The sequence below is a fragment of the Trachemys scripta genome, chromosome 4 (genome assembly GCF_013100865.1).
Source record: "Trachemys scripta elegans isolate TJP31775 chromosome 4, CAS_Tse_1.0, whole genome shotgun sequence".
Taxonomy (NCBI): domain Eukaryota; kingdom Metazoa; phylum Chordata; order Testudines; family Emydidae; genus Trachemys; species Trachemys scripta.
The window spans coordinates 63035043-63062320 of record NC_048301.1 but is presented as its reverse complement, the minus strand read 5'-3'; the positions used below and the strand labels follow the sequence as shown (position 1 = coordinate 63062320).

General features: G+C 39.8%; 1 protein-coding gene across 5 annotated transcripts in view; it reads right to left on the bottom strand.

Moving 5' to 3' along the window:
• The window catches only part of STARD9 (StAR related lipid transfer domain containing 9), a 185864-nt gene that overhangs the window by 20065 nt on the left and 138521 nt on the right, over window positions 1-27278 (bottom strand). For all 5 annotated transcript variants that reach the window (XR_004645546.1, XM_034769183.1, XM_034769182.1 and 2 more), the window contains 3 exons: window positions 22222-22412; window positions 15932-16415; window positions 814-12255 (listed from right to left, as the gene is read on the bottom strand). Coding sequence is in view for 4 of the 5 variants with exons in the window: in XM_034769183.1 (XP_034625074.1) it covers window positions 814-12255; window positions 15932-16415; window positions 22222-22412 (12117 nt within the window). In the remaining variant the exon portion in view is untranslated. The remainder of the gene's footprint in view (window positions 1-813; window positions 12256-15931; window positions 16416-22221; window positions 22413-27278) is intronic.

Here is a 27278-nt window from a genome sequence, read left to right as displayed (position 1 = left end):
CCACTGCTAAAACCCCTGAAAACCAGGTAAAATGAAAACATGAAATTCACAAGAATCTAACAAAGGACTCCTGCACAGCCCCTCTCAGTGACATGATCACAAGAGTTTCAGAAATGCTAAACCATTAAAATAGTAGGAAATGAGTACAAAGAATTAGAACTCCCTTTCATGTTTTTAATTACGGGGGGGGGGGGGGGGGGGGGGAATCAAGAGATAAGCTCAATACTGGTCTTAAGCTTATAGGTTATAACAACTTCCTGATTTCCAATACAAATATTACACTATTATAAGAATCCTATAAAAAGGGCTTAATTTTTCCTAGTTTCTCCACCATTGTCTTTTTTATTATTATTTGTTTTTGCCACCTTCACATAGCAGTATTTACTAACAGAACCAAGAATGAAATATTGCTATAAAAAATACTGAGGCATCAAATTTTTTACATTGCAGTAACTCATCAACAGAATCCTACTCCAATGGCTCACAAGGCAGAGATTGGTGCGTGTGATTCTCATAGCTGCTAATGATTTTGGTTCACTTAGTAGAAGGAGGACACTAGACCTGAATAATCTGTAGCTTGTACTTCTTCCCATTTCCATTATTACAGCAAAAGCCTTGTTCTTAATTATCATTTACTATGGGTAAGAGAATCTTAACGTTACGCTTGTTCACACAAATTTTTCTGTCCTCGAGATAAGATCTTTTAATAAACTGAATATTTAACACTTGTTATGTTTATTATTAATTATTATTATTATTAAAGTATATTTAAAATGCATGAGATTCCACACAAAACTATTTTAAGTAATTTACCTTTCATAAAGTTGCTGCTTTATGGGAACTGAAGTCAGATCCTCCCCTATTCCATTCTGAAGAATTCTCAGCAGTGCATCTGTTTCCCCAATTCCATAATTCAGCTTTGCTTCAGTAAGCTCTACGGTAAGAGGGTGCTGCTTCATATCCAGATGTATGCCAGACATAATCTGGGCACGCTCTCTTCGAAGTCTCTCAATTTCTCTTGTTCTACTTTCCCAAGGCTGGGATTTCACTTCTGTTTCAGTTGCTTGTTTGCTGACTGGCTTCTTTTCCATTTGATTTTGTAAATCAGCAGCACTGCCAGTCAAGCTAATTATTGAGGATGGAGGACTGCCCTTCACTCCACACCAGTTGCTAAATTTATTGTGTAGGGGCAAGTCACGAAGACTATAGCTTCGTGGCCTGTGTGTATTCACTAAGGAGTCATTCTCGTTTAGTAGAATTTCAGTATTACATTCACTTGCAGAAGCCGATGCTGTATCATCATCTTGAAGGGGTACATGCATGTCACTCATTTTAGAAAGTGGAAAAGGGCAGCTATTTTGATTTTTCCAAAAGGAATGGTGGAACTGTGCAGAAGAGGCTTCTATCTGATGTTCTGGAGATCCATCAGCATTTGTCTTGCTTGACCAACACGTGCTAATTTCTTGATTAAAAAGCAAGTCAGAATTTGGAGGGGAATGTCTACATTCCTCAACATAAGAAGTCTGAGAGTGGTTTTTAATCAAAGAGGCATCAGAACTTCCAGTGGTTCTGTCATATCTGATTCTTCCTGAAGAGCCTCTTCCTCTTCTGGTGGCATACATACAATGTAGTGAACGTTCCATTGGAATGTGCTCTTTGAGATCATCAACTAGATATTCCCCATGGCCAGAAACCTCTAAAGTGCTACTTGAATGATACAGTCTTTTTGCACGAATTGTAGTGTGCGCGTCAACAGTGAATCTGTGCTTTTCCTTCAATTCTTTTGTAACACCTATTCCTAAGAACTCTTTAGCCGTGTTCTTATCTGAGAAACTTCCAGATTTCTTGGTCACTTCCTTGCTATTTCTAGAAGTGGTAGATTCATTGTCTGTTTCTGTTTGTGAAGAATTGTCTACATGAGGCTCCAAGGTGCCCAAGCCAGAACATGAACGTGAGCCTTGCTTTCTTTGATTAAAGGAACTTGAAGTATCAAGAGGATGTTCCACAGATCCCTTGATAGACCAAATGGACTTGCTACAGGTAACCTGGTTGCTTGGATTTGCACTAAGTGTTAGAATAGGGGAAGAGGCTCTGTCAACTAATGAAGTGTTTTTATAACATAGCTTCCTTACTACTGCAATATCAGATTCATCAACAGTTCTCTTATCCTGAACGTAATGTGCTGGAGATTGAGATGTACTAGAAGTAGAGCTGCTAACTACTGTGCATGAAGATTCATCTTGTCCTGAACTCAGTGAAGATGATACAACAGGAGAAACTGTGGGACTGCCAAAAGCAACATTCTGCTGTGTGCTGAATGGTGGTTTCTGAAAATCTAAAATAGGAGTGGAGGCTCTGGCTAATGAAGGCAGATGCATAAAGGAATCTCCCAAAATATTAGCAGCAGAGTCACTGAAGTCAGGCATGCTCTGCATTCTCATTTCAATGCTTTCTGGAGTTCTCGCTTGAATAGTCAGACCTACATCTTTCTTTTCCTGAGACCTATATACAGTATCTGAACCTACCACTTTCACAATCACATTCACTTCCTGAGCTTTCATCGATTCATTTTCAATTTTTGCCTGCAATAGATTTTCTTTGTTTTTGCTTTGAGGATGTTCTGAAATATCAGCTTGAATGCCTACATCTCCTGTAGTTTGAGTACAACTGTCTGACATAGCAGCCCTTACAATCTCTTCAGCAATTCCTCTTTGATTGATTTTGGCATTCTGCTCGTTATCTATAACATTCTGTTGGGAGAGGTTTCCCAGCAGCTCGGAAGTGTTATGAAGAAGCTGTGATAGGTGGATGGACAGATTCTGCATGCTCGTCCAAGAAGAAGGTCGCTGAAATGAACTCCTACTTGCATCTTGTTTTCTTGCAGAAACATCTGTATAACTTCTCCGGTGCCTTTTCTGTCTTTTATACCTTCCTGTAGCCATTGTTTGTGTTCCCTGCTCACAAGTAATGCCTTGTGTTTTTTTGGAGGCTGTTTCTGACTCAGAAGGGTAGAGGAGTACAATTTCATCAACTTGCATGGAAGTGTTTCCAGGTTGCTCAGAAGAATTCTCAAATGTTGAAATTCTGTTTTTGGGGGTTGTTTCAAGTATCTCACTGGATACATTTACATAATGCTTGCTGTTGTCACTTGAATATGTAGATTCAAAGCCCTGTCTCACATCATCCCATCCCTGGGGGTCTTCAATGCTGCTTAAAGTGCTTGATAGTACTTTTGCATTAGCATAAGAACTGAGATGAGAGTGAAAAGGGGAGTTTTGAGAGTTCAGTCCATTATCCACACTGGAGCATCTCATAACCTTATGATTATCCAGGCTTAGAGGAGGCTGACTGCAAGAGACATCACTTGCACTACCAAAAACATACTGCTTCCAACCAATCTTGCAGAGTCCATCTTGCTGCCATGGATGAATGTATGGATTGATATCACTTGAACTAAAATGCATTGCATCTTTATTGTCCTGTAAAAATAAATCTGTTTCTTCTGGTTGATCTCTCAATTCTTCAATTGTCTCTTCATTGCACTGTGGTAAAGAAGTATTAACTGAATGTTTTTTTACTTCTATATCCATGGAACGACCAGCTCTATGTGCCAAAGCAGTTGAATAGTGAATAGCAGAGGGCTCTAAGGAATTGCTGCCTCGGCTTCTCTCCCCATAGTTTTGTGAGCTTTTTGGATCATAATTAGCAAGTCTCTGAGTTTGTACCAATCTCTGCTGCAATCTAGGTTTATATTTAGCCAGTATGAAATTATCTAACTCCAATTTTGAAAATCTTTCAATTCCATGAAGATCATCTTCAGTTGGAGATGGAGGCTCAACACTCATATTCAATTCTTGTAAAGATTTAGAGGCAGGATACAAAGAAAGATGTGCCTTAGACGAAACTTCTGAAGTGTATTCAAGATCAGAGATTGCAGAAATAGCTGGGGCTGACAATATGTGATTCTGTAAACAATTTCTTTGTTCATCTTGTCTGCAATGCTTTGTATTTTGTGCAGTAAAGTATGATTTTTCATTCCTAAGTAATACCAACTTGGGTTCCTGTGGAGGCAAACAACTGTTTTCTGGTAACATTTTGAAGGATGTATTCTCATTTTTCTGAGAAAGATTTAGCCTTTCTGATTTTGAAGTCTTTCGCTTAATCTTCATTATATTATCTGCCACTATCCGAGAATTGTCAGGACTATCAACATTTGAACATGAATTATTTTTGCAATGGACCATATCTTTTCCACTGCTTACATTTGCTCTACTTTGATCCTTTTCCCTGGCATGCCCAACCTGCCAATTGTCTTGTAAATGTGCACATGAATTTATTTCAAAATTTGAGGCAGCGTGATATGTTTCTTTGGGATCAGCAGCATTGTTATCTGTGGGACATACTCGCCCATACAGATTGTACATGTACCTGGAATCCACACTAATGTTTCCTGAACATGGGTTTTGCAATATTGTAATTTGTGGGTCCTCGTTAGCAAAAACTGATGATGCTATGGTTTGATTTTCAACAGGATCTTTTCTTAAAAATGTTCTTCTCTGCTTCCTGTCTGTTGCAGTAAGTGACTTCTCATTTCTGCTAATTCTCTCTCTCATATTTTCTTCTTTATTAAGAGTTGCTCTTCTAGCATCCCCAACAGCTAATGATGATGGCATAGAAACATCATTTTCTACTTTCCTTAGGTTTTCTAAAAATGCTTGTTGTAGCGAAACTTTATCCCAGGGTTGTTTATCAACCTCTGTTTCATTGTTGAGTTGTTCAGAGTTACTTTTATGTATTGATTTTCCATCTTCAGCAGGATATCCTTGAGAGGTAGATTTTGTATCAGCTACTGGGAAATGTCCCTTTTCTTTCGTAAGAGAAAGTACAATACTTGTTGAAGCAGATGGCTGCTGGTCAAATATCACAGCATCATCAGATTGACTCTCTTGCATTTGAACTATATCAAATGCAGAACAGTTTGAAGTAGTTGTATGTGAAACATCGTATCTGCTAGTTTCATTGTAACCAATGTCAGCAGTAAGAGGATACTCTGAAAACATTTTTAATGATGGGTAAGAAACTTTTGGAAATGCTCGAGGAAACTCTCTCTCTTGTCTTTCTTGTAGAGAATGAGGATTTGTAAAAGTAGATGACAACCGGTCAGTCAAAGAAATGTCATGCAACGAGTCATCAAGCTGCCTAAATTTCAGAGATTTGGAGTCTTCTGGCAAATTAGAGGTTTCAAAGGTACTAAGATTGTTGGAACTTTGAAATGTTGTATAAGCTGGAACATCTTCCACAGTGCATAAGGTAAGAAATTTTGTTTCCTTATTGCTAATTTGTTCAAGACTTTGATATGTAAGCAAGCTCTTCTCTGGTAGTTTCATGCCAGAACTACCAATATAGTCTTCTGGGTATAAACACAATATTTTTTCTTTTACACCTTGGCAAATCTGGAAAGAATCTTGACTTTGTTCTTGCTTTTGATCTACTCCAACGACCTCTTTAGTGATTTCATCATGCTGTGTGTTTGTTCTCTCTCTCTTTCCCACTACAGAACAAATTTTGCTTTCATCATCTTTCTGATTTACAGAGAGATCATCAGAAACAAGTATAGGCACATCCAAATCTAATGATTCACTTTCAAAGTATTTTGTTTTTCCAAAACAAACAGCATCAATTTTACATTTGTCTTCTCTGTTGTCTACCAATACATTTGCAAGTGTAGCAGGGCTATTCTTCAGCAGACCAGCAGAATATTTAGAAACAGAAGAATTCATATTATATCTTGCAGAGTGTTCATCATAATGAGCATTTTTCCACAAGGGTTGATTAATACTTTCTAAAAAGGTCTCAGAAGCAACTGCAGAGTTGTCTGGATATCCCACACAAAGATCTCTAGAAGCCCTGTATGCCTGAATCTCACTGGGTTCAGTTTGATATCCAAATACATCAGGAATCCTTTCACTATTACTTCTACAGTCTGTTTTAATATAGTCTGCAGCTGAACATTTCTCTGTCTGATTGCATTGTGCTAATTCTTTCTGACATATATTAATATTTTGAAAAGCTTTCTGAGAACAGACCTCTGGTAGTGATTGCTTTCTTTTCTCTTTCTTAGCATTATCTTTCAACATTGAAGAGGAAAGCAGATTTTCATTATCTGAAGTCTGTGGACCAGACACAGCCATTGATGCAGCCATACTTCCTTCTTGAACTATATCATCTAAGGAATTAAAACGAACTTTTGTTTTTCCTCCCACACTTAAGCCTGTGCTGTGCTCTGTGTCAGAATTGCTCACATTTTGAATTATATCTTCAGGAGACTCTAACCTTCCCAGGGAAACTGAATTATTTTTTGTGCCTTCACTAGGTGTAACAATTATGGATTCATGACACCCTGCAATAGAGGAAGTTGAATTTATGTCATCCTTATCAGGAAATTGCCCAGATACAGCATAATTAGATGTGTTGTTTAATACAAAGTGTCCTTCCCTCTGCTTGTTCTGCATGATCATGGTTTGCAGAAAGTCACGGTCTTTATTTTGCATTTTATCAGAAAATGATTCATCTCGTCTCTCTTTGTTAAGCGTACTGGGTGTTCCAACATGCACATCGTTCTCCACTAATGTTTCATAATAAGGAAGAACAACTCCCGTACCAGCATTGCTATTAAATGACTTTACATGTCCTCTTAACACAGTGGGATCATCCTGCACAACTTCTGTGCTGGTATTTATTCCAAAATATAAAGGATGATTTACAGACTGACATGGAAAGACTTTAAGCAAATACTGTTGAGTTTCTTCAGAAGACTTTATAGTTTCTGGGGTACGCTGTTGTTTATTAGGTACTGAGGAATCATTGGCATCATTTCTAGAACAATCTTTAGATACCCAATGACTTTCTTTTAAGATCTCATTTAATTTATTATTTGTCAGTTGGTGGCTGCCTTTGTTTTCAGGTGGAACTTCATTTTGATTTTGTGAAGCAGTCAGTTCTCGACTCTCAATGTTTTCTTTGAAAGCTTTCCTTTCTTTATCTGTTCTAAAAACAGACGCATCATATGTTTTCAAACTTTCATTTATTACATCTGCTTTAGCCATTTGTACCATATTTATCAGATGTGTTTTCTCCTTCTCTTGTGCTATGAAGTGCATTGGATCAGATTCAAAATTATCAAGTTTGCTTCCAATAAAATTTACATCCAAATCTTCAGACACCCCACACTCGGGATAGTCGGTATAAGAACTCTTATCTGTATTGCTATTCTCTTTAATAAGTCTTCCAGATTTTCCTCTGATTACATTTTGCTCACTATTATCAGCTGACCTATCACAGTTATTGATGTCTTCCACCAATTTATTCATTATACCTGTCTTGCCCTTCTTTTCAATTGCATCATGGCTACCTCCTGTTAACCTTAAAGTATCGACTGACAAAACATCTTGTTCTTCTAGTTTGGAAGCTGTAAAGTATCTTTCTGGGATCTCAGATTCAATTATAAATTTTTCACTGTTGTCTGTGTCAGAATACATCTGATCTAGAGCTGGAGTCTCTTGTGTAAATGAAACAACATTTACATTTGTGTGCAGTTCACCTCTCCCTGTGCTAACCAACATCTCATGGTCTTTTACATTAGTTTGTTCCTCACTCCCAATCATTTTGGAGTTAGCTATGCTTTCATCAACTCTGTTTTGTTGAAAAAAGTTCTGATGGGCCACCACCAAGCAGTCTGTTATACAAATTTCACTTGTATTGCTAGAAGCATTTTTTGGTTCCTTTTCACCGTTTTCTAAAGAGTTCTCTTCTCCACAACTACCTGGTATTGTTCTGGCTATGCTTTCAGTATTCAACACATTTTCTATTATTCTGTTAGTCTGCTTCAACTCCTCATAAGTATCAAGGAAGCCCATAGTATTCTCAGAGAAATCCGATGAGCTGGAACGCAGTGATGAAGGAATGCTTTTAGAAGCAGCTTCAGTCTCTGTTGAACGATAATTTATTTCCATGTTTGCTTTCCTTTTATTTTCATGACAGCTACTTGTCTGAATGCAGCTGTCAGAAATCTCCACTGTTTTTGATTCATCAGTGTGTCCTGCACCACCAACACTATATACACCCGATTCTTCTTTCTCTGCCTCTTCATGCAGTACTGTTGTGTGCAGCTTTTTGTAAAACTCATGGTGATCTTTGCAAGCCACAAGATCACTGGGATCTTTTGATCTCTGAACCAGACTTTTGTTTTCCAAATTATTTCTGCTCCTTTCTGCAATATCACATTGGGCTTCAACTACAGAGTAGTTATGTAAGGTTTCAGTCTGTCTAGCTTTAATTTCCAAAATATTGCTTTCCAACTTGATGACACTGTTAACCAGTTTAGCAATTTCTTCAGTGGTGTTTACTTTTTTACTCTGATAGGGAACCAAAGTCTCTTCCAGGATAATTTCATCTTCAGGATCAGCTGCCTTCTTTGTGCATTCAGATTTGTTATTCACACTTGGACTCCCTTCTTGGAAAGCAGTGTCTGATATAATTGTATTGTGTTCAAGCACTTTTCCAGAGTTTGGTTTTACATAATTACTGGTTCCTCCAACAAACAAAACCTCTCCTGAGAAATCACTTTCACTATGAACCATACAAGAAAAAGCAGTTTCACTCTCTTCTCTTGATTCAGGAAAGGATTTGTTCTTGGTCTGAGTATCATCAGAGAGAACGGCTGCATCATATCCCACAAGACCTTCAAAAGCCTTTTTATACATATTGTTTTTCTGCTCTTCAGATTTTAAGCAGCACACTGTGCAGAGGCAATTAGAATTCATTTCAGAACAACAACTTTTTTCAACATTGTTTTCTATACTGAGATTAGATCTGGTATCACAAATTTCATTAATCGCTGTAAGATCCTGCAGTTGTGTATTATATTTCTCAGCTTCAGAAGCACGTAGGAAAAGATTAGTTTTTGCTGTGTCATAGTAAAATTCACTTGAGTTGGCCTGTGAGGTGGATTCATCTCTAATTTCACAAGTAGCTGCAGTTGAGAGCTCAGTGTTTTTTCCATTTAAATTCACATTAAGGTATCTTAATTCATCTACCACCAAATTTCTATATTTGGATGAAGACCTTTCCTGGCCTACAGGGTGAGAACTCAAATTATGTTTTTCTTTACTTTCACTGCTTTCTTTTCTTATAGTCTCAGGACATAATGTGGTGTTTCCCAAAACCTGTAGGGATAAGCAACTTTCAGGATTGTCAGCCTGTGAATTTACAAGAAAATCATTCTTTAAAACAATTTTCCTTTGAATTTCACAATTATTTTGTGAACACAGATTTTCCTCCTTCTGTTCATATTTTTCAGTATCTCTGAATGAAGGGGCCTCCAAGGCAGTTTCAATTAGGATATCTCTACTTGTTGTATTACAGACCAACTCTTTCTGAAAAGTGTCTATTGATGTTGTGAATTGGTCATAACTAGCATCCTGGGGAAAGGCTGCAGGACCAGTGTGACAGGGTTTTCTTTCAGAAGAAAAATCTTTGTCTATGGTTATTTCTCCCGCAGACAACTGTTGGTAATCAATCTTCTGCACAGATTTAAAATTATTCCCCCTGTAACTGAGTAGACCTACTTTCCCAGCAGAATTTTCTCCTTGTTCAACAGAAGTCTGAAGTGTATAACTTTTCTTTATACCAGTATTCCTATTCTTGTTTGACATGTCACTGAGAAAGAAACCCTCATCACAGGATGTTGATGTTCCCTCTTTTGCAGAGAGCTGACCATGTTTTTCATATATTCCCTGTTTTTCTGAAGATATTCCTACTGTGGGTATTGAAGCTGTATCAGGACACAGCCCTTTAGACAATCCACTGGCAGCTGCATTGACAGATGCATCTCTAGAGTTTGAATCTAATGGTTTTGATTCCGTTATCAAATTATCACAATCATTACCCGTGTCTTCTTTTTCAATAGTTCTAAAGAAGTTATCTTCTAAATCAGAATCTCCATGATCATTTCTCTGCTGTAAAACATATGTAGATGGTGTTGAAATTAATGATATTTTTTTAGAATCCTGATCCTTGGGCAGTTCAGGATAAATTGTGGGGAGAGAGCCCTCTTCTTTTCCAGATACTGGTAACAAACAATCTGTCACAGAGGTTTTTTTCAAACAGCTATACTGTTGTGTGTATTCAACAGTAGATCCATAAGTAGATGATACAGTAAGCTGTTTGTGTTTAGGATGAACTGACTTGACATCTTCATAATAACCACGTTTTGCTGAAAATGCTGAAATGGGGACACATGAAGTACTCGGTCCTATTGAACTGACAAACAATGACCTAACATCTTGAGATTCTAAGACAGAATTTTCATCAGAATTTGCATTTTCTTTGACCATCTTACTTAATAAAGATCCACTCTCAGGAACTTTGTTTTCATCTATCTCAAAATGTGTTGTTTCTGGTAATGGTATTTCTGATCCATCAGAGGAGAAAGTTGCGTTTATCTCATTTACGCCATGTGATAAATGAGAAATACTATGTAACTGCTTATAGCCAGAGACAAAAGATACTTCAGCAGCTGACTGCTTTAGGTCATCTTTCTTCATCCAACATTCCAGCTTGCTCAGATGAGCACCACAAAATTGTAAATTTTTATGAAAAGAAGGTACAGCTATTCTGGGGCTGTTGATTTCACTTTTGGAGTCATATGAAGACAAAGCATCAATGAGCATCAAAGGGTTTCCACCTGTAGAATTAAGTCTTTGATCAAACGATCCTTCTTGTTCTACAGAACAAACCTTCATCTCTTTTAATGGCTGTTTGCAAGTGTTATTGCAAATGGACGGTGTTTGAGTACCCAGATAAAAAGAACTGCTCTGTTTTAGATCATAATTTGTTCCTTTTACATCTTTATCACAGGCTCCAGGCTTCTGGTATTCCTCAGTCTGTATGGCTGGGGACCTAGGACTCTGCAGCCTCCAAAATATCTCTGCAGGCACTTCATCAGATGAATCAGATTTGGATTCTTCTACCAGATCTTCTGCTAACACCTCTTCTGCATCAGCTAAGCTATCCAGAGAAAAGCTTCTTTCAGTCTTTGCCAATCCATTGCGTGATGTGGATGAGGTCACCAAAGGTGAGATATGGTGATCGTATCTGTCTTTGTAAAACTTAACTGGCTCTTGGTGAACCACTAATTTGTGAAAACGTTTTTTACTTCGTTTTTTGGCTTTATTTTCTTTTTCTACCAGAGAGTCTTGAGACATCTGACTATCATCACTTTCAGAATCTTCTGGGTTGGTGATACATTTATTCCTGTCTGAATCTTCCTGTTTCAGTTGCTCAGTCAAGGCTTTTGCATAAGCACAGGAGAGAGAATCCACAGAGTAGGAACTATCAGTATCAGAAAAGTCATTTTCATCATCCTCTTGCCAGTTCCCTAGCAGATCTGTGGCTGTTTTTGAGATTCCAACACTCAACACCTCAGCACTGTGCCATTTTTTTTCAATGTAACGGAGTGGTGTCTGGATGTTTATCTTATTAAGGTTTCCTACTGAAGTAGCCGTCATCAGAAACTCCTGCTTTTCCACTAACTGCCTATCATGACTTGGCAAGGATGACTTTGGCTCTCTTTTCAAGTTCCTTGCTGTTTGACTTAGATAACCTGATGGTGGCTTTCCACGCACTATTGATTTTTTCACTTCCTTAGTAAAGCTTTCTGGAAGTGAATCTTGGCGCTCTCCTCTTAAATCCATTCTAGACTTTTTATGAGATGCCTGGGCTTCACTTTCTTCTAGCTGTCTCCCTGTAGGCTGACTTGAATCTCCTAATACCTTCACTTTGGTCACTTGTGTCCCTGTAATAAAGGTTTCGAGTTCACCTTTCTTCTTAAGCTGATCGGAAGAGAGGTTCTTAGAGGTCTGGCTTTGAAGGTCAGTTTGTACAAGTCTATCATCTAATTTTTCCATTTTTTTATTATCTTTGTTGATATGTAATATGATAACTGAACCATTACAGTCTTTTTCTGCTCCTTTTTTATTTCCAAACAGTGATGTCTTTTGTTTTTTAGTTAGCTGTCTCTGTGTTGCGAAGGACCTATACCTCTCATCATTAAGGTAATCTCCCCTGGAATTATCTTTAATTGTTCTGGGTAGATATTCTAGAGACAGCGTTTTCCATGGTGCATTGCCTTCATGGCATTTATAGGTATTTGGTGAGGTAGATAATTCAGAGGTGGTCTCCCTCTTCAGGAAAGAGCTGTGAAAATAATCCAAGACAAAAAATCAGAGGCTTTCATACACTGCGTGACTATATAAGTATATATTATGTCCTTGACCCATGGAGACTCAGTAACTGTAATCACTATTAATCACACTATAGCCCTGAGTCACTGAAATCCACTTAACACAAGTCTAGTCATGCCCCCTTACCCTTACCCTGTGGTTCCCAAATTTAAGAGAGCTCTCTGAGGAGATTCTCAGCTAGTTTAGTAATGACTTCAAAATCTGAGCCAGATACAGCACTTTAATCAGTGATAGGCAAAAAGCAACGCTGTTACTATTAATAAATTATTACAGAATGCCCACAAGAGTGCTAGGTGCTTCATAGGAAAATAAACAGAAGACAAGTCCCTGAACTCTAGAGCATACAGTCTATTGAGAGACTTCTCAATCAAGTTAAAATATCAAGGAAAAGGGAATGATGCAGGGTTATATGTACAATCTAATTGCATATGTATATATTAGGGTTGTCAAGTGATTAAAATAATTAATCATGATTAATCGCACTGTTAAACAATAGAATACCATTTATTTACATATTTTTGGATGTTTTCTACATTTTCAAATATATTGATTTCAATTACAACACAATACAAAGTGTATAGTGCTCACTCTATATTTTTGATTAGAAGTACTTGCACTGTATAAAAATCCCCAGAAGAAATAGTGTTTTTTCAATTCACCTAATACAAGTACTGTAGTGCAATCTCTTTATCATGAAAGTTGAACTTACAAATGTAGAATTATGTCCAAAAAAACCCCCCCAAAAAAACAAAAAAAACCTGCATTCAAACATAAAACAATGTAAAGCTTTAGAGCAGGGGTTGGCAACCTTTCAGAAGTGGTGTGCCGAGTCTTCATTTATTCACTCTAATTTAAGGTTTCGCGTGCCAGTAATACATTTTAATGTTTTTAGAAGGTCTCCCTCTATAAGTCTATAAACTATTGTTGTATGTAAAGTTTTTTAAAATGTTTAAGAAGCTTCATTTAAAATTAAATGAAAATACAGATCTTATCAGTTTAGTGCAGTGGTTCTTAACCTGGGGTGCACACACCCCCTGGGGCAGGTCCGGTGCAAGGATATTTTGCGCCCTAGGTGAAACTTCCACCTCCCCTCCTTGCACATTGGTTCATTGAGGGGCAAATCCCAACGAGCCTTTATAGACCCCAGGGGCCAGCCGTGCCCAGGGGCTGCTCCCCAGACCAGGTTCCCCCTTCTCCACCCCCTGAACTCCCCTAGAGGGTGCACAGCGCCCCTGCGAGCCCTCCCCACCCCACCCCAGTGGCCCCCGCCCAGAGTCCACTCACTGGTTTGCCAGGCTTGGGCCGCTGCAGCAGCTCGGCAGGGAGAAGCCACCTTCCGGAGGCACCAGAGAGCCAGAGCATCCCGTTTGCGGTAGCAGCGAGCCCCAGCCATGGAGTAGCCGGCATGGTGCGGGGTGCAGCAGCCCTGCAAAGGCAGCGGCGCCGCTAGTGGGGAGCAGCTGCACCCCCCCACCCCTCCTGCCCAGGCTGCGCCCCCTCCCCCCCCGGGGGCTCCTGCAGGCTGCAGCGGATGCATCTGGGCGACAGCCCCCATGCACCCCCCAGCTTCCCCCTCGTCTAGGGTTACCATATTTCAACAATCAAAAGAGAGGCCAGGGGGGGAGAGTCCCATCCCCATCCACTCCCTCCTGCTTCCCTCCCTGACTGCTCCCCTCAGAACCCCCAACCCCCCCTGCTCCTTGTCCCCTGACTGCCCCCTCCTGGGACCCCTGCCCCTAACTGCCCCCCAGAACCCCATCCCCTACCTAAGCCTCCCTGCTCCTTGTCCCCTGACTGCCCCCTCCTGGGACCCCTGCCCCTAACTGCCCCCCAGAACCCAATCCCCTACCTAAGCCTCCCTGTTCTTTGTCCCCTGACTGCCCCCAGGAGATAATGTTGCCCGCTTCTTGTTTACAGTGTCACCTGAATCTGAGAACAGGCGTTCTCATGGCACTATAGATGCTGGCATCGCAAGATATTTACGTGCCAGATGCACTAAAGATTCATATGTCCCTTCATGCTTCAACCATCATTCCAGAGGACATGCGTCCATGCTGATGACAGGTTCTGCTCGATAACAATCCAAAGCACTGCAGACCGATACATGTTCATTTTCATTATCTGAGTCAGATGCCACCAGGAGAAGGTTAATTTTCTTTTTTGGTGGTTCGGGTTCTGTAGTTTCCGCATCGGAGTGTTGCTCTTTTAAGACTTCTGAAAGCAAGCTCCACACCTCATCCCTCTCAGATTTTGAAAGGCACTTCAGATTCTTAAACCTTGGGTTGAGTGCAGTAGCTCTCTTTTGAAATCTCACATTGGTACCTTCTTTGCGTTTTGTCAAATCTACAGTGAAAGTGTTCTTAAAATGAACAACATGTGCTGGGTCATCCTCCAAGACTGCTATAACATGAAATATATGGCAGAATGCAGGTAAAACAGAGCAGGCGACATACAATTCTCCCCCAAAGAGTTCAGTCACAAATTTAATTAACGCATTATTTTTTTAACGAGCATCATCAGGATGGAAGCATGTCCTCTGGAATGGTGACCAAAGCATGAAGGGGCATACAAATGTTTAGCATATCTGGCATGTAAATACCTTGCAATGTTGGCTACAAAAATGTCATGCAAATACCTGTTCTCACTTTCTGGAAACATTGTAAATAAGAAGAGGGCAGTATTATCTCCTGTGAATGTAAACAAACTTGTTTGTCTTAGCGATTGGCTGAACAAGAAGTAGGACTGAGTCAATTTGTAGGCCCTGAAGTTTTACACTGTTTTGTTTTTGAGTGCAGTTATGTAACAAAAAAATTCTATATTTATAAGTTGCACTTTCACGACAAGGAGATTGCACTACAGTACTTGTATGAGATTAACTGAAAAATACTCGTTTATCATTTTTACAGTGCAAATATTTGTTAAAAAAATATACACTTTGATTTCAACAGAATACAATATATATGAATATGTAGAAAAACATCCAAAATATTTAATATATTTCAATTGGTATTCTATTGTTTAACAGTGCGATTAAAACTGCGATTAATCACGATACATTTTTTAAATCAAGATTAATTGTTTTGAGTTAATCGCGTTATAGTTAACTGCGATTAATCAACTTAAGTATATATATGTTTTGGTGGGTCAAATGTTGTGGGTGTGTTGGGAGTGGTTAAGGGTACCCTTGCTTATCTTTTAAGATGACACTGCAGAAGTGAGTTTTTAGGAGTGGTTTGAATCAGGCAAAAATGGAGTCCTGACCAAGAGTCCAGGAAAGAGATTCCAAACCTATGAAAAAGGTGCAGAGGCATGTGTGAGAGCCAGTGAAAGGGGTATCAGGGAGGCAGGGGTGATGTGAAAGGAGACTAGGTCAAAGATTTAGGCGGGGTGCAGTGGCTTGAAAGCAAGGACAAACCGCTTGAAAATGTGTTATAAAATAAGTCTGGAGACTTAAAGGGAAGTGAGAGTGGTGCAGCTGCTTTTATAAGATGGAACAGGGTTTTGACTTATACAAAGTTTGGGTTAATATACCGTTATAAAAATGTTTTTAGTACATTACCTGATATTAGGGCAGCAAATATTTCTTAAATGTGGAACAAATATGGAAAATTCTACAAAAGTTTACTTACCTGTAAATGGGTACATGTGGTGGGTAAGGATTACAAAAAGAATGTCTTCTGTGTTGCAAGGAACTTGAACCCAATGACTTGCTTCTCCTTTGCAACTTGTAATCCCAGGAGGTAATTGTGGTATTTTGGTTCAGGACTTGGGACTGTTTCAGGTTATCCTCACTGAGCCAGCAGCTAGCCTCTAGCTGCTCTAGGTTTCTCTTGGCTTCCAGTAATTTTTGCTTCTTGATAATCCTCTCCAACTGGAACTTGACCTTTTTCCGCCTTATGTTTCTTTCTGCTTTCTTTAAAGAGTATCTCCGCAAAAGCTCCAGCTGAACCAGTCTCTTCCTGTTCTGCTCTACCAGGGAAGGACAGATCTCCAAATCCACAGTATTCTGCACTTCAGCTTCTACATATGACTTAGACTCTGTCTGTACAGCAAACTCCCTCTGCTGCGGCTGGAGGGAAGCAAGTTGTTTCTTCTCATTAAGCCACTGTTGGTCTATAAGCAAAATCATAAAAGAAAAATATTAGAAAATGTCTTCATTATTATCCTGTTCCTAATTTCAATCAGCAGCAAAGACCCACCTGAAGTGTGTAATCAATTATACATTAAGACTTTATATGAATTATTTAAACCAGATCAGGATATTTAAAATGGCTGCTATCAGACATCTCTTCTGTTCTGCTTCAGTATATTGTTGGCCTACCCCCACTGCCTTTCTTAATTCTAAGATCCCTTCCTTCTCTAGGGTATAGGATGTGAAGTCTAAAGGGTACACAGATGGGACAGAAGCAGGTAGCCAGATTAAAGGCAGAAGCAGGCAGCCAGACAAAAGGCATTCCCTGATTTATACTTGCTGGATACCAATGGAGGATACTCGTGATCCAATGAATCTAGAGAAAATGGATATGTCACATCCCCTCTAGTGGCAGCATTGTGCTGTATTAGTAATGGAGAGACCTCCAACTGGGATAAGACTTGGAAAGCTGCGTACAAGTATGCTGCATCAGTGGTGGAGTTGTTTTTAAAACTAAGGGAGCTGATGGGATAAGGTTTCTCTAGCAAGAAGTTGCAATGGCAAGTAACTTCTATATGGATAAGCATCTACACATCTAATTCCTCAAAAATCATTCAGACTTTAACCTTAAAATGCAGTGGATACACTTAACGTTTCCTGCTGGTTTGAGAGGTGTTACCAAGTTCTACTGGTATTCCTCATTTAATGTGTATGTCTCCAACAGTATTGTCTTTCAAAATGGAAGAAACTTCTTATACTTCTACCAACATTTCTGAGATCAGATTATGGTTTGTATGTGTGACTTAAAGGAAGTGAAAATGTGCATTGTGGGTAGGTCTATGTAGAACTGAAAGGCAGTGTGTTGTGGAGCCACGGTGCCCAAAGCATTTGGATGTTACATTTTGGCTAGTAAGATATGGGAATTGAGTTTTGCCTACATGCTGACGTTGTCTTAACTAGTAATTTCCTGGATTTGTAGTGACTCCATTGAAAGTATATGCATTTAAACAACCTAACTCTCTAGCTCCCCTATCTATAGTCCATATCCCCATAGTATTTGAGAGCTTTGAAAGTATTTAAAAATAGAGATGATAATAGTTCTCTGTATTCCCCTTTCTTCTTTCCCAGCCTGTAGCAGAAACAACTTAATGTATGTATTATATTTCTTGTTTTTGTTTTGCTCGTTTATGCTGATGTGTATGTGCATCTAAAGTGAGAGAAAGCTAAGTCAATAAAATGGATTTTGCATTTAGCTCTGAAAGTGGTTAGTTCCATGGTCATTCTTATCTCTTATGAGTTCCATAAACTGTTCTAGATCTGAAAGTTCTGTCTCCTGTGCTCATAAGTCAACTGCTTCATTGTCCCTGTGGAACGTAACTGTCATAAGACGTCCGCAGGGATCAGTTCTGGGTCCGGTTCTGTTCAATATCTTCATCAATGATTTAGAAATGGCACAGAGAGTACCCTTACAAAGTTTGTGGATGATACCAAGCTGGGAGGGATTGCAAGTGCTTTTAGGATAGGATTAAAATTCAAAATGATCTGGACAAACTGGAGAAATGGCCTGAAGTAAATAGGATGAAATTCAGTAAGGGCAAATGCAAAGTACTCCACTTAAGAAGGAACAGTTGCACACATACAAAATGGGAAATGACTGCCTAGGAAGGAGTACAGCAGAAAGGGATCTGCGGGTCATAGTGAGCCACAAGCTAAATATGAGTCAACAGTGTAACACTGTTGCAAAAAAAGCAAACATCATTCTGGGATGTATTAGCAGGAATGTTGTAAGCAAGACAAGTGATTCTTCCATTCTATTCTGCGCTGATTAGGCCACAGCTGGAGTATTGTGTCCAGTTCTGGGCTCCACATTTCAGGAAAGATGTGGACAAATAGGAGAAAGTCCAGAGAAGAGCAACAAAAATGAATAAAGATCTAGAAAACATGACTAAGGCGGCGAGGCCATGAGCCGCCCCCCCACCTGGAGCAGCAGCGGTGGCAGGGCCCTAGGCCACCCCCTACCCCCAGGAGCAGCAATGACCGCCGGAGAACCTCCCTGCCCCCAGCACCTAAGATTTAGGCACGGGTATTTTTAGTAAAAGTCATGGACAGGTCACTGGCCGTGACTTTTTGATTATTGCCCGTGACATGTCTGTGACTTTTACTAAAAATACCCGTGCCTAAATCATAGCCTTAAACATGACCTATGGGGGAAGACTGAAAAAATTGGGTTTGTTTAGTCTAGAGAAGAGAAGACAGAGGGGACATAACAGTTTTCAAGTACATAAAAGGTTGTTGCAAGGAGGAGGGAGAAAAATTGTTTTCTAATTTCTGAGGATAGGACAAGAAGCAATGGGCTTAAATTGCAGCAAGGACAGTTTAGGTTGGACATTAGGAAAAACTTCCTGTCAGGGAGGTTAAGCACCGGAATAAATTGTCTAGAGAGGCTATGGAATGTCCATCATTGCAGACTTTTAAGAGCAGGTTAGAGAAATACCTATCAGGGATGGTCTAAAAGATACTTAGCCCTGCCTTGAGTGCAGGGGACTGGACGAGAAGACCTCTCGAGTTCCCTTCCACTCCTATGATTCTATGGTTGCAAAGGGAGAGGCAATCATGCAGGTGGCTAGAGGACAATCCAATAGAGGCCTTTGAATATTAGAACAGAGATCATGAAGTTTGTATTCAGTGAAGAAACAAAGCAGAGCACTGAGTTGATGTGTTATTCAGCAGACAGGATTTTAGCATTCTGTATCAGTTGAAGCTTTTTCAGGGTGTGTGGCATCATTTCCAATATGATGAGTTGCAATAATCAACCCTGGAGTTTACAAATGGGTAGATCACCACGACCCGGTTTGTGTTTGATAATACAGCAGAACCTCAGAGTTACGAACACCTCAGGAATGTTTGTCCATCTCTGTTTTTCAAATACCCTTTTTCAACATTTTTTTTTGTCTTCACCACCCCTTATTCTAATTGGTCAATGAGGTCAGAAAACCTAACTCTGTTTTTGACAACCAGCTTCTTCCCAGTCCACATCACTGCCATGTCATTTAGGGATAGCTGTGGATATGCTCAGAGCAGTTTCATCAGTAAAATATCCTTCCCCAGTCAACAAATCACTTTCACCTGGTGAACAGAACAGGAATGGTGACATTCCTGTAACAGAGTCTCCCTCAGGCTGGCCTATAGGCCATGTATGCAGTAGGGAGCGGATAGGGATAGCTCAGTGGTTTGAGCACTGGCCTGCTAAACCCAAGGTTGTGAGTTCAATCCTTGAGGGGGCCATTTAGGGAACTGGGGTAAAAATCTGTCTGGGGATTGGTCTTGTTTGAGCAGCGGGTTGGACTAGATGACCTCCTGAGGTCCCTTCCAACCCTGATATTCTATGATTACAGACCACCATGCCATCTTTGAAGACCTGTAAATCAACACCCTAAAAAACTGAGTTCTTCCGTTGTAGTTTCCATTTGAATGTACAGAGAAGAGACCATGTTGTAATAGTAATGTTGCAGTTTTAACCTATAATTAATTAGATTCTGCTTCAACTACTGCAAGACACTTCTTGCTCAGTATTGACAAAGATATGAAAGCATTTGGCTGGAAGGCATCAATCACATTTAGAGAAGGTCAAAATTAATAATTTTAGAGGCCAACAAAATGAATTATTGTACAGAGCTGCCATCAAGCAAATTTTTGAAACCTAGGTGAAATTCTGGTCCCACTGAAGTCAATGGCAAAACTCACTTTTACTTCAGCAGGGCCATGATCTTACCCCTAAACTCGATTGTCTGTTGCAAATTTCATATTATACATTATGTGTTGACCTAGATTTTAAACAAATGGTCTCCCTTCCTTTCATGTTTTTCCCTCTTGTCATTTTTGGTTCTCTCTGTATTTAATTGGTTCCATTGTTTAGGTTTCACATGGAATTCGCAGAAGATTTCAATCCGTTCCATGAGCCTATACACATAACATTTTCCTATGAACATCAGTTTGAGAGTGAAATTGACTATGAGTGTGTGAATATGATCTATGCCATTTTACAAGTGATACCACTGGCAAAGTGAGCAGGGATATAACACCCACAGATCTTTACTGCAGTTGCAAGCATGAGTTGTTCCATCAGTATGTGTTAGTGTGTATAACAGTCTATCTCCAAAGGGCAACTCCCCACATGCCTTTCATCAGGAATTATCTCAGCCTTGAAAGGCCTTCTTGGGTTTCAACTTCTCAGGATAAATTCAAGAGATAACAGGTAGACGTTTTAAAAAAGAAAAAAGCCCAGATAGCCAAGTCACTCCACACTGCCATAAGGGCACTTGAGTTAAATACTTAAATAGAGCCATGCCAGACAAGGAGTATCAGGAGAGGTGTGGAGCTCCATGCCATAAAGCAAGTAGTATTACTCCTGGGGGGAATTCTGTGCCAAAAAATTATAAAATCTGCACACAATATTTTAAAATTCTGCGTATTACTGGCCCACCGAGCCACATACGTCAATCTTCAGAAGTTCGAGAGTCAGGGCACACCTGCCGGGAGCCAGGGGTTGGGGTTTCAGCCCCACTCCTACTGAAGCCCCGAGCCCTGGCAGGTGCACCCCTAGGGCTGAAGTCCTGAGACCCCTCCTCCCTGCTGGGCAGAAGTTGCTACCCCACCACTCCGCTGGAAGGCAGAGGTCCGAGCTCCCCTCCCCAGACTGGTAGGCGGAGAATGGGGGAGATGTGTGGGGCTCCGCAAGCCACACTTTAATGGTAAAAGAGTCGCGTGTGGCTTGCAAGTCACAGTTTGGCCACCACTGCTATATAAGCATGCCAGTTTCAATTATTTTGGTAATTTATTTCAAAATACCTGCCAGCAATACAGGCCAAAAAAAAAAAAAAAGATCCCCCATGAGCAGAGAGTTAAAGAAACCCCTATGACAACCAAGTTCCTGTTTCTTTGCCCTTCCCCCCTCCCCGAGCCCAGCTACAGGGCAGACACCCACATCCCCTCCCCTCAAAGCCCAGCCGTGGGGCACCCCCAGAACCCAGACATTCTCATCCCCTACACCCAGAGCCCAGCTGTGGGCCAAACCCAGCTACAGGCCCCCTTGAGCCTAGACACTCGCACTCCTAGCCCCCCCAGAGCCCAGCCGTGCCCCACCCAACCCAGACACTCACACCCTCAACTCCTCAGAGTCCAGCCACCACCCCCGCCCCCAGCCTAGACACCCCTCCCAGAGATCAAGAGGGAGAACAGCCTGATGCTGGGTGCCGGGCTTCGGTGGAGTTTCCTGCATGCTGCCTCCTTCCTTCAGGACATGCTGGGAACTGCAGCTGCCCAGAACCTTGCAGCTTCCTTCCCCTCCCCCAGGCAGTGTCTTCTACTGTATCTGCGAGCTGGGCTCTGCAGGGTCCAGCGGCCCCTAATGGTGGCCAGCAGCTCTGCAGTCCATTTCTGTGGGGGAAAAGGAAATTCTGCGCAGAACATTAATTTCTGTGCAAATTCCGTATTGCACAGGGGCGTAGAATTCCCCCAGGAATAGTAGTACTTCCACCACTCAGCAGTGAACCCCAACGCTAATAAACCAGTGCTGCAGGCAAGGGGCTAATGAACTCCATTTCGTCCTCTGTTAGCAAAAATTTGATAACTGTCCTCATAAGGAGGACAATTATAGGAGAAAACTGGTTAACTATCAAAGACTCCACCAATGGTCCAAAAATGTAAAAAGGGGAGAAAAATGAAAACAGCAATGAAGGAATGCAGTAAAAGAAGGGAAGTGAGAGAGAAAGAGAGAATGACACCCACTTTCTCTGATCTGCTGGTTGATTAGTGCCTGGTCATATTCTAGTTCCCGCTCTGCTTTGATCTGTCCTGCCAGGATCTGCTGCTTTAAATCCTCAACGTAGAGCTGCTGCTGTTGAATGTGTTCTCTGTGGAAAGCTTCCTGATCTCTCAGCTTCTGCTTGTACTCTTCATGCACAGAATCTCTCTCTCTGCTGTTAGACAATGACAATGATTTTAAACCAAGAAACAAACAATCATTTTTTTGTTAAGACACGTTTCTTTATGTTAGATCCTTAAATCAGATAAAATTCAAGCTACTGTGTGTACAATCAAACACATTCAAGGACTAGAAAATTATGTCAAGATCGTATGGTGCTAAGGTAATTGCATATGTGATGTCATACATAGTATGTCACAATCCCATATAAATCAGTAAAAGCTATCACACATGAGGTTTCTCATGGTAAAACTGATAATTCCATCTTTAAAAAGTTAATAGCAAAGGTAATTTGTTAATATTGTCACTGATCATTTTTGTTTAAGCTCATCCTATAAGGAGATCCTTTTCTTTTAAATATGTAAAAATACTTTTCATGTTGTGTGCCTTTCATCTGAAGATTTCAAAGTACTTTGCAAAAGTGGCAAGTTATTATTATTCTCTTGTTACAGGCCAAAAAAACCCTGAAGCCTAGGGAGGTTAAGCGAGTAACCCAAGGTTACACAATCAGTCGCTAATAGAGTCAACGTAACAGCCCAGATCTTGTCACCAAATTCTCTGCTCTAACCATTACATAAGGTTGCTTCTTCTATATTTTAAGTGCAGTTATGGCCAAAAAGGCGACTATGTTAAACAAAACACATTAACAGTTCTTCTCCCAGAGTGCATTTCAAGATATGTATACATGTATTTCAATGACAAAATAATTTTTTACTACTTTCACTTATACTGTCAAGCCACTCATAGTTATGAAAGAGGGAGCTGGATTCCATTCTAGTTTGTCCATCAACAACTCAATTAACAATAAAGGTTCAACTGCAGAATATTTACAGGAATGATATATGAATCACATTTGTTTTTTTACTTGTAAATTTAGCAAATTAAATGTGTAAAACATTGAAAAAGAATAAATACGGAAAATGCCATTTTTACAGATTCATTTTAGGAAAGAACAAAACTTTTATTTACAAAATTATAGCTAATTTAACCATTTTAGACTCGATTCTGACCAACAGGGATGAATTGGCAGTGAATAGGAAGGTGGACAGCAATTTGGGTGAAAGTGTTCATGAAATGATAGATAGATAGAAAAGAAGGAGCGAGAGCGGCAGAATAAGGACAATAGTCTTCAAAAAAAGCAGACTTTAAACAAACTCAGAGAACTGGTAGGGAAAGTCCCTTAGGAAGAAAATCTATGGGAAAAATGTGTTCAGGAGAGCTGGCAGTTTCTAAAGGGGACAATATTAAAGGCACAACTGAAAACTATCCTGATGTGAAGGACAATAGGAAGAATAGTAAGAGGCCAATATGGCTCCATCAGGAGCTCTTTAATGACCTGAAAACCAAAAAGGAATCCTACAAAAAGTGGAAACATGGACAAAGTGCTAAGGAGAAGTAAAAAAGAACAGCATAAGCATGTAGGGACAAAATCAGAAAGGCTAAAGCACAAAATGAGTTACACGTAGCAAGGGACATGAAACGGACTAAGATGAAATTGTTTAAATACACTAGGAACAAGAGACAGATGAAGAAAAGTGTAAGTCCTCTACTTAATGGGGAAGGAGAGCGAATAACTGATGACATCAAGAAGGTTGAGGTGTTTAATGCCTATTTTGCCTCAGTCTTCACTAAAAAGGTGAATGGTGACCAGATACAATACAATTAATATTAGCCACAAGGGGGAAGGAATGCAAGTCAAAATAGGGAAAAAACAGGTTAAAGAATATTTAGATAAATTAGATGTATTCAAGTCTGCAGGGCCTCATGAAATACATCCTAACGCACTTAAGGAACTAACTGAAGCAATCTTGGAACTTTAACAATTATCGTTGAGGGTGCTGGGAGGATGTGATGGAGAAATGCAAACATAGTACTTATTTTCAATAAGGGGTACAAAGGAGAAGCTGGGAATTATAGACCAGTCAGCCTAATTCTGATACCTGGAAAGATACTGGAACAAATTATTTAACAGTCAATTTGTAAGCACCTAGAGGATAACAGGATTACAAGGAATAGATAACAGGTATTTGTCAAGAACAAATCATGACAAACCATCCCTAATTTCCTTCTTTGACAGGGCTACTGGCCTAGTGGATTGGGGGGGAAAACAGTAGATATTATATATCTTGATTTTAGTAAGACCTTTTAGACAGTCCCATGTGACACTCTTAAAAGCAAACTAGGGAAATGTGCTCTAGATGAAATTACTATAAGGAGTGTGCAAAACTGATTGAAAGATCATACTCAAAGATGACCAACGGCTTGCTGTCAAATTAGTAGGGTGTATCTAGGGGGGCTCTGTAGGGGTCAGGCCTGCGTCTGGTACTATTCAGTATTTTCACTAATGACTCAGATAATGAAGTGGAGAGTATGCTTATAAAATTTGCAGATTACATCAAACTGGAAGGTGTTAGCACTTTGGAAGACAGGATTAGAATTCAAAATTATCTTGACAAATTGGAGAGTTGGTCTGAAATCAACAAGATGAAATTCAATAAAGACAAGTGAAAAGTTCTACAGTTAGAAAGGAAAAATCAAATGCACAGCTACAAATGAGGAATAATTGGTTAGGTGGTAGTAAAGCTAAAAAGGATCTGGAGGTTATAGTGGATCACAAATTGATAATGAGTCAACAATTTGATGTAGTTGTGAAACGGGTCAATATCATTCTGGAGTACATTAACAGGAGTCTTGTATGTAAGACAGGAGGTAATTGTCCTGCTCTATTCAGCACAGATGAGGCCACAGCTGGAGTGCTGTGTCCAATTCTGGGGACCACACTTCAGGAACAATGATCAATGGTTTAGAAAACCTGACCTATGACAAAAGGTTAAAAAAAACTGGGCATGTTTAGTTTTGAGAAAAGACGACTTGGGGGTGGGGGAGACTGATAACAGGTCTTCAAACATATTAAGGACTGTTATAAAAAGAACTGTCATCAATTGTTCTCCATGCCCACTGAATATAGGACTAGCATCAAAGGAGATTTAGGTTAGATATCAGGAAAAAAAACTTTCTGACTATAACGGGTGGTTAAGCCCTGGGACAGGCTTCCAAGGGAGATTGTAGAATTCCCATCACAGAAGGTTTGTATGAACAGGTTGGACAACAGCTGTCGGGGATTGTCTAGGTTTACTTGGTCCTGCCTCAGCAAAGGGGGCTGAACTGGATGACTTTTCAAGGTCCCTGCCAGACCTACGTTTCTGATTCTAAGATTGACATTTTTGCTCTCTTTAAAGGAAACTGTAAAGCTTTAAAGAGCCTTTGATGCCCCCCAATGAAAACATTTTAAAAGTTTTATGTAGTAATAATTTTGCTATACCAGCAGCACTAGCATATCCCCTCACATGAGAGTTTGTTTTTGCTGAATTGGCAGGAAGCTAGTGATCCTCTCCATTGTTAACCATTTTGAGTTTGCACATTCAGCAGGACAATACTAGCCAAACCTACTTACACTATTGAAAGCTCCGTACTAGGAATATGTCCTTGAAAGACACAGTACATAGAAGTATACCCATACCCCACTGCATTCAAAAATGCTTTGCAACACTTAGAAAACACCATGACTACAATTATTATCATACTGTTATAATCCTATGTTTTCATTATGTGGACAAATAGCTATGTCTCTTTATCTCTCTGAGGTTATTGATTCTGTAACAGAGGAAGGGAATATTGTCCTATTATTGCTAAAAGAGCAAGACACACATGCTAGTTACAATTCTGTTGCTATATCGGTGTCTCTGACTTCTCTCTCGGTTTTTAGTAGTACAAGATAAAAAATCAGACATGGAAATGAAGAAAGGCCTGAGTAACCTATGCACGGGCTAGGACAGCACCAACCAGTCTTTACACATTTACAGCTTGACAACAGTTTCTCTGAGGAGGACGAGGAGAAGGAGGAGGAGAGATAATGAGAATTCACAGGCTGCTGCTTACATAATACAGGTATGGCAGAACATGGAGTGTTTTTCCACTGGCAATGAGGCTAGTAATCTTGAGTATAATATGATTTGCTTGGATTTGGGATTCAGATCTGTCAGTCTGCATTCAGTGATTAAAAACAATGATATGAATCCAAAATGTTTCCCATTTACTTTCTGAACGTTTTACAGCCACCCCGAATTATCCTTGCTGGTTTGTGAAAATGACAGAGTAAAGTGAAGTTACAAATGAGTGACATTAGCCAAACAAGAAAATAAAATGCTAACATATTTGGTAGCTGAATTTTCCAAACAGACGATTTAAAGTCCAATTAATATCTTCAAAATACATTTGAATGATTAACTAAAAATGAAGGTCATCTTATGTTACAAAAACAAATTAGCACATTCAGAGGTAAGTACAGGTGGTTGTTTCATTGGTCCACTGAAACACACCCTGAACTGGACACTCCAGTAAGATTTCATCTTGTTTCAGATATTCCAAATATATGTATTTCAAGCAGGGATCAGTTCCCTCTATTGCTTGCATCCCCCCCTTCTCTCCCAAATGCACAAGCACACATAAACAGTTCACGTAGCACTATTAGGAAACAAAATAATTTAACATCAGGACAGGCATGGGGTAAGCAGTTTAAATTCTGCAGAGCTGAGCATCTATCTCTAAAACAGAAACCCAGATAGACAAGACCAGCATTTACTGGTGCACAGCATGTCAAAAAGCAAGCTCAGAATAAAGGACAGCGGTTTCCCTCTGTAGAATTGTACACACACTGACACATCTCAGATTTACCAAATACAGTAGAAATATTAACAGTTCATCCTCCTCCAAGTAAACATTTAAAACTATTAAGTAAGCAGCCCCCCCCCCCAAAAAAAAAAATACCAACCTTAACCTAAATGTAATAAATTACTGAGAA